Source organism: Pseudonaja textilis, chromosome 1 (assembly GCF_049901715.1).
Source record: "Pseudonaja textilis isolate UNSWEBS1 chromosome 1, rPseTex1.2, whole genome shotgun sequence".
In the NCBI taxonomy this organism is placed as follows: Eukaryota; Metazoa; Chordata; class Lepidosauria; order Squamata; family Elapidae; genus Pseudonaja; species Pseudonaja textilis.
In genome coordinates, this window is record NC_141990.1 from 92931435 (window position 1) to 92944592 (window position 13158).

At 39.0% G+C, this 13158-nt stretch overlaps 1 protein-coding gene across 4 annotated transcripts in view; it reads right to left on the minus strand.

Moving 5' to 3' along the window:
- The window catches only part of RNF217 (ring finger protein 217), a 44877-nt gene extending 41990 nt beyond the window's left edge, over positions 1 to 2887 (minus strand). For 2 of the 4 annotated variants that reach the window (XM_087941657.1, XM_087941661.1), the window contains exon 1: positions 2026 to 2844. In XM_087941657.1, the coding sequence (XP_087797783.1) occupies positions 2026 to 2619 (594 nt within the window). In that variant the 5' untranslated portion in view covers positions 2620 to 2844. Of the gene's footprint in view, positions 1 to 2025 lie in introns of all 4 variants that reach the window. The other 2 variants (XM_026705451.2, XM_026705452.2) reach the window with 2 other exon arrangements.
- Positions 2888 to 13158: the final 10271 nt, after the last annotated feature.

Genomic DNA, 13158 nt, shown 5'->3' on the forward strand with positions numbered 1-13158 from the left:
TACCTTCAACAGACCCTGATGAACAACAGCTATTCCACAGCATAAAAAGAGTATCTTGCTTAAATATATATCCAAGCTATTAGCATGATTAAAACAGATTAGAAGTTTTAAACCAGAAAGTCAGTTACTGACTTGATTCACCTATCCTGCTAAGTCACACTTTATTAACTAAATTACAATTACCTGGGTTCACAATATTATGGTAATTCATAACATGATTTATGTAAAATCTATGTAATACATTTGCAAAAGATAGCTCATGGCTTAGCAGAATGTAGGAACCTAACTCAAAACAAACCTTGGCTTAGAGTAAGGTATGAACTCAGCTAATCTCCCTTGTAAAAATTATAGTGGTATCATCAAATATGAGATAAAGAAAAAAATGCAAGCAAAAATTTCACAAACATGTTGATAGGAACACTTTTCAATAAGTAAACTAGCATTATAGAGGACACAAACTTCATGCTAATTTTATTAATCTCTTTCATTCTTACAACCCCCTTTTTTCTTAACTAGCCCAAACAGTTTTGGAAAAAAACTGCAAAGCCTTTTCACCTATTGTAACTTTCAAGTTTTTTGCCTTATAGAGGAATAAGTCCATTTATATCTTTTTTTTCCTTTTACTATTCCTGCACTGATTTTAACTCTAAAAGAAATGCAAAATTAAACTCTGGTGTAGACAGTGGGGGGAATCAAAACACAAAGTTAGAGAGAGAGAAATGCAGAAAAATGTGTGTTTGTGTGTCCCATAGGAGGAGCTGCAGTTATATGATTTGCAACAGAATTCAGGCATTGGAACAGCAATGGGTTGTTGATTTTGAGAAAAAAAGAAAGAAAATTATTCACAAGAAAATGCCAAATGCCATTCCTTACAGCACTTAGTAAAGTAAAAAGTCTCCTGCAAGTTGAACTTGATTCTCAATGACTACGGCTAGGTCCATGTAGTTTTCTCCACAACAACATGGAAGAATTTGATGTTATCTTCTTTGAGGTTATTTCTACCTCCAACCCTCCCCCCATCCCCCCCATTTATTCTATTCCTGTGGTTCTCATCACGGACCTTCTTTAAATACCTTTTGTGGCCAAGGACCGTGGCCAAGGACCCCCAAGATTTAAATCGTCACATTTCTTTGCAGTCCTCCCTATGATGACATCATGCCCCGCTCCCAGGGTTTTGCTGACCACAGGTTGAGAACCAGTGTTCTATTCCATATCTCCCATCCATGCTCTAACCTGATCTCTTCCAACCTAGAGTAAGTTCAAATTCGGAAAAGGCTGAATTATCTTCTCACTGCACTGCCTTCTTCAATGGCTTCTATGAGGGATAAACAATCAGTCACCACTCTCTCTCCCCACAAAAGAAGCAGGAAGCTTCAAGAAAAGCATGACATTTTGTGTCCCTTCCCCTCATAAGTTTTACATGGTTGGACCAAAGAGAAATGAGAGGAGAAAAGAAGAACAGGAAATTCAGGGATGCAGGATACCGAACAGGAAGTTCATGGGGGGGAGGGGGGGAAGCACTGATAGAAAAGGTATTAGTAAACCATGTGGAGTATAACAAGAAAAGATATTTGGCATTCAACTCAGGAAGAACATGTTGTAAAAGGGAAGGACGCTCCACATTTAAGAATCTCTAGGTTCAGGTATGAAATAGGAAAACAAGACCTGTGGGAATCTAAGGGCTAGTTGAAGAACATCAAGCCAGGTCTTCCCTGACTTCCAGACTGGCAGCTTCGTCCCCTAAACATACGTGCGCCTGCGGGTCGGGTGGAGAATAGGTTTTGGCGGATTTGGGAAGGCAGCATTCTTGCCCATGTGCCGAGAGCATGGGGGGCACGGATTTTACCGACGCCCGCAGGAGCGGCCAACTCGGGATCGCCCTCGGAGGCAAACAAGGGAAGGAGACCGCACGTCCCAGGGCCTTTTGGGAGGGGGAGGCATCACCCTTCCCCCCTCCCCTTCAGCCGCTCCGGGGAAAGGGAGAGAAGGGCAGGTCAAGGACAACTGCGCCAAAGCTGTACCCACTTGCGAGCTGAGATAGCGCTTGAGGCACGCTTCGCAGACGGGCTTCTTGCAACACGGCAGCGGCTTCAGGGGTTTCTCCTCCAGACAGACGCGGCAAGGCAGCACCAGGAGGGTCCCGGAGATCAGGCCGGAGAAAGATTCGGGCAGAAGGTACAGGTCCACCTCGACGTTGCCGGAAGGGGTTCCTTTTCCTCCAGCTCCCACTACGCTTGGCTGGGAGGAGGGCGGCGGCGGCGGCGGCGAGACGGCGGGCGGGGGGTCTTCTTGTCGGCCCTCTTCTCCTGGAGTTGGAGGAGGAGAAGGAGACTCCTCGGTCACCGCAGGGTAGACGGGCCTCAGAGCAAACGGGTAGCTGTTGCTACTTGGCGCTTCCGAGCATGGACCCTCTTCCAAGGGAGCCCCGCCGCCGTCGCCGGCCTCCTGGCCTTGAGCTTCAGCCGGCGGCGGTCCAGCATCGTCCTCTTGCTGTGGCCTTGGTGTCCTTCCACTGACTGTGGGGAGCGGAGGTTGAGTCTCCGTGGCCGGGAGACGCGGCTCGGGGGCGGCTCCGTCTGGCTCCGGCGGAGAGCTCGCCGTGCTAAGACGCTCCCCCATGCCCGCCGCCCCTGCAGCCACCCGCGCTGCTGCTGCTTCCCATCCAGTTCCCAAGCCGGAACTGGCCTTCGCACCCAAACCGCGGGGTGGGGAAGAGAACTCCTTCCAGAGGCGACCGGCGGGACCTTCCCGGCAAAAGGAAGCCAAGGAGAAGCAGCAGCCACTTCGCAGCTCTCCGCGCCGAGGGCCCGACGCCCCAACGCGGCACCGCCTCCCCCTGCTCGACTCGCCGAGTTCAAAGAGGAGTAGCTCCGCCCACGCGCCGCGCGCGCACGACACACCGCCTCGTATTACCTACCTTCCTCTTTCGCGGGATTGTATCCAGCTCGCTGACGCGCCTAACCATTCCACGCACATACGCACACAAACACACAGACCCCCGCCGCCTTCTCTTCGACGTTTCCAAATTCAGTCACCCTAACGCCACCTTTCTCTTACTTAGATGGTGTACGAATAGAACATGGGTACAGCCCTAAATTTCCTTCCCCCCCCAACTCCCCTCCCGAAAGGGATTGTTTTCGAAAGAGCTTTAGAGCCTCCCTGAACTTGCCTCCTCATTTCATCAGCTTACTTTTCAGAGAGTTGAAGTTATGCAGGTATAATCAAAGTGCGAGGGGAAGGGAGGGGCGGCGAATCAAGGTTGTTAATAAAACTGAATGAGCAGGATATATTATATGTTATTGGTATACTGTGTATTAAGATGCTCCTCGGGGATTTCCATCACGGGTTTACCTTACTTTATCTTACTGGCTGATTTTGCTTAACCAGGATGTGGTAAGGAAAGCTTATTCAATAAGGTCGTTTTAACCCCACGATCAGTTCAGTACATGAAAGAAATCAGACAACAGGGCTGCCGCCGAGACTAAGGAAGATCCGGAAAAGGCAGCTGAGAAATGCTACCTTCTAGAGCAAAACAAACAAACAAACAAACCCTAACTTGATTCAAATGAGAAAAGTTATAGTGGAAATAGTGATTACATTAGAACTAAAATATAATAAAAAAGTATAATAGAAGTGTGTGTGTGTGTGTGTGTGTGTGTGTGTGTTTTAAGTTTTTGCGGGTACTTACATGTATGGTATTCAGCTTTGTTCGGGTATTTTCCCACATCATTATACTTGTGCTTTTAAAGTTGTAGCAACATTCTCATCAGGCTTCAGAATCTCATCTGCCATCATCAGACGAACACAATACAGAAGCCTGATGATGGCAGATGAGATTCTGCCCAAATGTTGCTACAACTTTAAAAGCACAACTATAATGATGTGGGTAAAAACCCAAACAAAGCTGAATGCCATACATGTAAGTACCCGCGAAAACTTGAGAATGAATATATATATATATATATATATATATATATATATATATATATATATATATATATATGGATTTGGTTTTGTCTCACACACACATTCATCATCACAGGCAGTGATGAGTGCAGCTGCTTTTTTTAAGTCAGTGGGTGCTTGGCTGTGTTCTGACAGAACACAGCGCCCCACCATTCAATCCCACCCCTGACAGAAAGAAAGCAGCTGCAACCCACATCACTCTGAAACAGAGCAAGACAGACTGATGAGATGAATGAGACTTCATCAACGTGCCTAGACTTGAATCTCGAGACGCACCAAAGATCCACATACAAATACCGAGAACCTCAAAAACAAATATATATATATATATACACACACACACACACACACACACACACACACACACATATACATATGCACATACACACACACACGCACACACACACACACATACACACATATATATATATATATACATACATACATACACACACAGTTACTCTGAGAAGCACAAAGCTGAAGACACAAACCTGAAGATGATGAATGAGACTTCATCGAAACGTCGCCTAGATACTTCCAATTCTACGCAGGAGAAAACCTGACTAACCAAAGATCCACATACAAATACTCAGGAAAATCTCAGAAAATACACACACACACACACACACACACACACACACATATGCAGGTTTTGGCGTGTTTGGGTCTTTTCCCATGTAAGATTGAGAGTACATGGGAAAAGACCCGAACACGCAAAAACCTGCATACCTATACCTGTGAAAATCCACAAACACACACACATACACATGCAAACAACAATTATTACAAGTAATACGTTATCTCTGAGTTGGTGACCATCCAACTTTGAATGTCAATTGAAAAAGAAAGAAACTGAGGACTTGTCAAACAGGACAAGTGGGAAGGTAGCACAGAAGGCTTGAATTTTTAAATCAAAGCACTCTATCACTCTAATACATAAGAGTTTAAGCAAGTATAACAGTACATAGAATTAAGCAAAGGGAAAAGTTGTATTATCTCCATAAACTTAAAAACTTTTTTCAACTATCGTGTTTAAGAAAAATCCATTATATGTAACCTTTTGCGGAAGATGCTATTTCTTTATCAAGGGAATTAATTAACAGTGAACACACAGTAAATGGATAGAGTCCCACAGGACAAGCTTGGCAACAATATGAAACGCCTGAGAAAATTAAGAAATGTATTAGATACAATTAAACAAAGGTGAAGTACACTTGAGTATTGTATGTATGTATGTATGTATGTATGTATGTATGTATGTATGTATGTAGTAAGCATTATCTCATTCAGACAACTTGCAAAAAAGTAGATTAAAAGTATTTTTGCTTTCAGTTTTAAGCTTTTTAGGATTGCACAATCTGTTGAAACCAAATGCTATTTTGGGGCAAATGCTTTTCAACATGGTTCATTATAAGATAAGAGAAATCAAAAATCCCAATAAGCTATTAGATAACATAATTCTAACTGTACATATGTGCAGATGGATCTTAGAAATCATAGCCTCATTCAGGTGAATAGAACAGCAGTCAACTAATGCAATAAAATATACCTTATTCCAATTTACATTTGCTATACATACTCACTCTACCCAACAAGAGGGTTAAATGAATTGGGTAGATCTCGACAAAATCTATTCAGTTCAGCATTCAGTTTCTATAATGACTAACCAAATGCTTATAGTTCCCCTATAAACAGGATGTGACTGCAGTAGCACTGTCCTGCTTATGATTGCAGCAAATGTTTCAAACACATGTTTTCCTAGGATCATATGTCAGGACAGCCATGCAAGTCCCCCAAAACCCACAGCTGCTTTAAAATGTTTCTATCACAAGTATTCCTCAAGTGTCCTATCAGAATCACAATTTGCCTTTCAGATCCTGATCCTGTACAACTCACATTTATATTAAGAGGTATTTTGCCTTTAATACTGGTGGTTGTATATAGTCACTGATTGATTTATCCTTCAGGAATGGATCCCAGAGAGTTGCAGTCACAATTTTATGGTTAGAAATTCCAGTCTTTTAAAGATCATGAGAAAGCACTCTTTTCTACTTGACTTTCTCAGATTCTAGAATTAAGAGAGAGGAACGTATTCCCCATAACAGACGTAATTTTAAACATGTGCTTACCTTTTTCTTAATCTGGAAAATTCTAAATCTTCTTGCAACCTACATCTTCGAAGAGGCATTGCTAAAAAGAAATGAAGGGATTTGAGTTGATTCATCCAAAAATATATATTTATATTTTTTAAAATAAATTTATTGATGATTATATTATACAAATAAAATTAATTAAATACATAGTTCAAAAATAAATTTAAAAATAAAATTTAAAATGTGCAAAAACAGGGAAAAGAAAAGGATGCAAAGAGAAGCCCCTCCCTTCATCCCCAGCAAGTATAGTCAACATTAACAACTTATCGCTTTCTCTTAAAATACAACCAAACACCTCTTCATCCCATACCCACCCCATTCTCTATAGGTCTACATGTGACACCTCATCTCTCCATTTTAATCAGCAACAATGCAGTAAGGCTTAGCAGAAACATGATTACAAACTTTACCCATTATACCATTTCGAATACATTATTTGGAGAATCCAAGTGTTCTAAATTATATATGAGAGTTCATTCACCTACATGATACAGTCCTGTGGTTATCTGATACCTTTTTGGAATGGGATTTTAATACATATAAGTAGAGTTGTGGCAACAATTTTAAATTTTAAACATATTTATATGATATTTAACTATGTACTCAAATTCTTTGTGTACTTAGTCTCAACAAGTTGGTGAATTAATAATGGCTTAAATGACAGTTTATATGGAAAGATTTTAGTTTTTCCTATATGAATATTTAATTTTGCCCATGCTTAATTTTTTACATTGGTGCTTTGTCATTGATGCTGAAATATTCCCATGACATGCTTAGCCATTTTCTGTTTAGATCTAGTATGAGAGTTCAACTTGGACCACTGATTAAATTATTAAAAAAGATCTTAATAATACTATCTTCTCTTAATAAACAAAAAACAAAAAAAACCTTTAGCTGTAGCTGTTATTCATATTCAGATTGGGATTAATCTGTTTTCTAATTGCCAGGGAGAAAAAAGTATGACAAATAGAACTAGAAACATGTAAATATCATATATCCTGGTTTGACTGGCTTTGTCCCAGCTTTACATTCCAGTCCTGGTATCTCAGAAGGTAGGACTGTACAAACCTGTGAAGATGGAGCTCAGATTTTAGTCAACTGTTGCATTTTTCCCCTGCACAGTGGAACCAGTTTTGTAAGATGGCTAAACCTGTGTTATCCTTTTGCTTCCAGAAGTGCAGGTTTAAGCTATTTCAACTTCCTGTCCCCTGGCCTATAAATAAAAGGAGAGGGTTCACTGGTGGACTTAGAACATTCAAAGCATGTCAACTAATCAGTAAACCACAGCTAACTATGGTGTGGTGTGTTTTGCCACTGGACTGATGGGTAAGTGGCTTATTCATCTTGTGCACTCATATCTTTTGTTGCTAGGCTCCTCTATACTGTATATTTCTTCATTGCCCTTTCTTTGACATCAATCTGTTAAACAAATATAATGATTTCCAAAGGATCTGTCAGGTAGGTTGGTTGGTTGACAGAAGACTCTGCCGTGCTGAATGCTTCAAGAGAGATGTGAATTACTGAAACCTGTGAGATTTGAAATCACGGTTTGATAGCAATAGAAACAATGCTTTGATTTATATACTGTTTCAAAGTACTTTACAGCCCTCTCTAAGTGGTTTACAGAGTCAGCATATTGCTCCCAACAATCTGAGTCCTCATTTTATCAGTCTTGGAAGGATGGAAGGCTGAGTCAACATTCAGCCAGTCAGGATCGAACTCCTGTAGTAAGCAATGGGTTAGCCTGCAGTACTGCATTCTAGCCACTGCTCTTGAATCTTGATGCATTTTTATTTAAATATCTATGAACTACTGCAATCTAGTACAATATTTAGGATTCCCAGATTGGAGTACTGTAATTAGCCCTTCTCTACGGGCATATTTTGAAACATTCCAAGCACTAATAAAGTTACTTTAGACCTACGCTTCATATCCTCTCCACAAACGTGAGCAAAAAGGAAACTGTGTGCAACTCATAGGGAACCAATGACCAAAGAGCATGCCAAGGAAAAGAGGGGCTGGCTGCAAGTGAGGAATTCCCCTTTCATGCACTAAGGCAGGTCTCCTTGGCAAAAGGGGATTGAACTGGTACTGAAGAATGTGAATGATCTGAAAGTGAGCTGTCTTGTGATTCTCAGACCGAGAAGGGAATAGAAATGTTTCTAAGCTTGCACAATCATGTTGCACGCTCAAGTTCTTTCTGGCAGAAGTAAATAAGTACTTTCTGAATATGATATAGCTCATGAAGTTTCTTTGAAAATTATCATACAGCGCAGGCATGCCTGTGTGTTAATATATAATGATCTGGAAATTCATTTATATTGTAGATGAAGATTGAGAGAGTTATCTATAAAAATAGCAGCCTATTCTTCATTTATCTCAAATTAAATACTATCTAATAATGCAAAATCTGAAGATTAAGATCCTTGTTTTGATTTACCTTTTCTGCAAGTATGAATGAGGATGCAATTCCTACCAGTGATCCAGGAATTATCTATTTAACAGAGATCCATTTAACCGAACATCTAATGCTGCCCTGTTGAGAAGTCTGAAAGGAAAAAAAGTGTGTTTATTTTCTAGATGCTGGTTTCTGACCCTACAGAGGCCCATTTCCTGAACTCTTATTTGTCCTGAGGATGGTGTAATTTCAGATATCTTTGTGAGATTTCCTTTTTCCTGCTTAGAATTTGAGATCAACTCTCTATTCTCAATTTAGAGCCGCACAATTTATTCTTTCCCTAAATTGTGATTTGTAGCCCATTCTTCCTTTGCTAACACCATGTGTGATGATGGCCCAAATGTTAAGCCAACCTGCTGATGATCTTATTTCATCTCTGTATCAACATAAAGACTTTATATAAGTTCTTTGATTCCTTTTCAGAAAAGAAAGCTTTTACTGTAGACAGCAGGGCATTGTTTCTGAGGTCCCCAGAGAAATTTGAGCACTTTCAGCTGCTGGCTCAGGGAAACCAAATATAGGCGAGTTTAGGATTTACTTGCCTGGAATGCACAAGGATGTATATTATGTTGCTACATTATATATAAAGGCTCTGTTCAGACATAAGTTGGCTTAGAAGTTCTTTGGTGAAGGATCATATTCAGAGACAAACACAGAGTTCCTTTACCTTGGGGTCTTAATTTGGACTTTTGGCTAAGAAGTATTATCATTATCATAATTTTAAATCACTGGCTTTAAAGCTCTCCAGATATTCTTAAGGGATTACTGGGATTCTTCAGAGGCACACTTCCCTGATAGGCAACTTGCCAATTGCTCATTCTTGTTCGCTGCACAAACCCAGAAGAGTTTGAGGTACAGTATATGGTCTTCTAAATGTGATCTATCACTGTTCCATAATTGTTAACCAGCCTGGCCATTATCTGGCCAGAAGGAATTAAGATAGGGGGCACTAGGTCAAGTCACAACGGTAAGCCTAATATTCCCAGTTGATTGAGGCTCATATTGATCTGGAACTGAAACATGGCCTCATAATTTAGAATAAATTAGGGCCAGATCAGTAACTCATCAGAGGTTTATGTTAGGATATGTGCAGAGTAACTCATGTATAAAAAAGATATGCACATGGAAAACGGTTTATGAGAACAGTTATGAAGAAATATACAGCCACACAGAGTTGAATAAATTGTATTAATGTTTACTTGAAGAAATAGCACAGTCCAATAAACAGTCCATGTCATACACATTTTTAACAGTCCAGAAATATCCAGTTATAAAGTCTTCTTTCATCTAGTTATAAAGTCTTCTTACTGGTTCCATGTCTTTTACAGCAGACAAATATCAAACCATAATACAACAAATAACCTTCGATATCAACAGAATATCAAAATAAACAGGGTTAGTCAGTATCGGTCCGTAGTCAGTCAGTATCAGTATCAAGAGAGATCTTCAGTGAAAAAGAGAAAGAGAATTAAACCATGATCTATAGCTCCCTCTTATGGCAACTTGTAGCATAATTAACCAACCAGAACACAGCATAATACATTACAGTATTTTTCCTTAAAGCTACAAACATATATATTTGTAGTTTATATATTGTCAACCCAACTACGTATTTACATATACATAACAGTTTGCATGGCACAGCTGGAAGATTATGGAACAAAACTTCCTTTCAGACTTAGTCTATTCTCATTCTGAAATGTTGCCACTACTGATGACCTAATAACAATAACAACAACAATAGCTGATACAAGCTGGATTTGCTGGACCTGGCATTTTTATTATATAAAATAGTATTTTTAATACCAGAAGTGTTACGTTGTAGGTAGAAGAAATTATCCAAATAATTATTGCCTCTGTGATTAGCATTGCTTTTAGTCTGTACAAATGTACAGTATCTCATTACAAAATGAGAGACATCACAAATTCTGATCCTTCAAATTTTGAAGTGATAATCCTTTTTTTTAAAAAAACTTATACTTTAAAGAATTTATATAAAAGCCTTTTATAACCAAAAGTGTACATTTCAGTCTTTGGTTAACAAACAGGAAGCGGTTGGAAACTTTCAGTATTCTGTGCAAAATTGTGTCCATTTTCCATGCTCACAAGATTACATGGCTAATAGTGTTAATAACAATTTAGTGATATAAATATTAATACTGAGTTATTAATGTTTTGAGAGAAGTCTAATTGAATGTAAGTCAATGGGAATTATTTTTGAATATATATAGGTGCACAATGTACAATTTGCAGTAAAAAGGACAGCACATGCTAACTTACTTTTTACAAATAATTATCAAGTTATCAAATTCAGTATACAAATTATCTGGAAAACTGTGGACCACTTTTACCTCACAAAAATTAAATGAATGGAATTTGGAAGTCTCTAATGATTGCAAATCTATACTGCAACAGCAACCGTGGACATAAAATTCAAATAAACAAGCACCTGCTACACAACACCCAGAGGTGGTATTCAACAGGTTCTGACCAGTTCTGGAGAACCAGTAGCGGAAATTTTGAGTAGTTCGGAGAACCGACAAATACCGCCTCTGACTGGAGATTTTACAGCAAGGGTCTTCAAACTTTGCAAGTTTAAGACTTGTGAACTTCAGCTCCCAGAATTCCTAAACTAACATGACTGGAGGAGGAATTCTGGGAGCTGAAGTCCACAAGTCTTAAAGCTGTCAAATTTGAAGACCCCTGTTTCCCCTGCCACGCCTACCAAGCCACACCCACAGAACTGGTAGTAAAAAAATTGAATCCCACCACTGACAATACCCACTATATAATTGTTGATAAGAAAGACAAAAACGTCTGGTTAGAGGACATTGCAATACCTGGAGACTATGATGGAATGTGCACTTGTGGCAGCAGAGGGAGAGTATTTTGCTAACAAAGAGCTTTCCCCCAAAGAGACCTAGATTAAGAAACTGTCCAATTCCAAGATGGATAGGGAAGGGTGGAAGAGGTTTTGGAAAGCCACACTAGAATCCCTCAGGATGCCTCTAGTAAGTTATAAAGTTAAAACTTTAATTTGACAAGATTATGTCCATTAGATGCCAGCAAATAAAGGATTGCATTTGATTGGATTTTACTGTTTCATGTCTGGACTGACAGCAGAATAGAAAAGAAAAAAACTGGATCAAATAACAAAATATAAAGACCTCTAAACAGAAGTAGAACAACTGTGGCAAAAGGAAGCAAATATAGCACCAATAGTAGTAGGAGCCTTGGGTGCAATTCCAGAACATCTGGAGCATTGATCATCAGCATTGACAAAGTCATCATCAATCAATTGCAAAAGGCAGCTTTCCTTGCAACAGCTTACATGCTACCTTTAATATTATTAAACAGCAACATCTCTGTCCCAGGGCTTTGGAAAAGACTTGGGATTTGGATAAAATACCAAATCCAGTCCAAACATCTGGCTGACTGGGGTAACCAATAATAATAATAATAATAATAATAATAATAATAATAACAATAACAATAATAATAATAATAATATTGCCTTCGAATCTGAGAACAAGCCAAATGCACTGTAAAGATGATTGAAAGGGTTAACAGGGGAAGGTTGTTTCCTCATATATTTGTTTTGAATTTTATGTAATTTGTTTAAAATTAATTCTGCCAGGCTTCTCATAATTTTCTAAGATACTTTGCAGCTTGTACATGATGCTCTAGTATAATCATATTCTTCCGTTATTAAACTAAGCCATTCAGATGAAATTAAGTAGCTGAATTGGTAATACCTAGAAGCCTGTTTTGCTTGGCTGGTTGCATGGACTGTACCTTCTAGTTCCATGATTAGACACAGGTAATAATCAGATTAGGGCAACTGAAAGTTATTGTACCTTCATAACATCTTGCTCAGTAAACCTAATCACCTGAACATGTCCAGTTGAAGTAAATGGACTCAGATTAATCAGATCTGTGAAATATAGTTCTACTCTGGATTGAAAAGCATAGAATTCTTCTATGTAAATAATAAAACTAAAAGTAAAAAGAATTTTGAGGAGAATTTGACTTTTAGCTTCACAATCTTTATCTGTCAGGTAATTTCACTCATCATAAATAAAGACCAGCAATTAAAGCCTGACAAAGAAGTATTTTAGAAGTACCAAAGTACATAGAAATCAAATAGACTACATCATTACTAAAAGGAGATAAAAGATCTTAATTATAGCTTTAAATACATAGTCAGGTGCTGGCTGTAGAACTGACCATGAACTGTTCATTGGTAAGTTTCAAGTTGGGAGGGGGGAGCTTATCAAAATATGATCTTGAACATATATTTACCATTTTCAAGGAGAAATCTGGAATTTCTTTAAGAGTATACCCACCAGAGTATCTATGTGAAACAGGCAGTTAAATAATTTAAACAAATAAATTCTTCAATCTCATTGACAGTGTTTCTTGGCAATGCACTTAATGATTCTTCAATAACGTTTTTTGAAATGGAAACTGGATAGAGCAGCTGACCCCAACTAGATCTTTTGGGATTGCAAGTTCCAGAATTCTGGAAGTTTTTTCATGCTATCTGGGAATTTGGTTACTGGTATGGAATACACTTTAAGG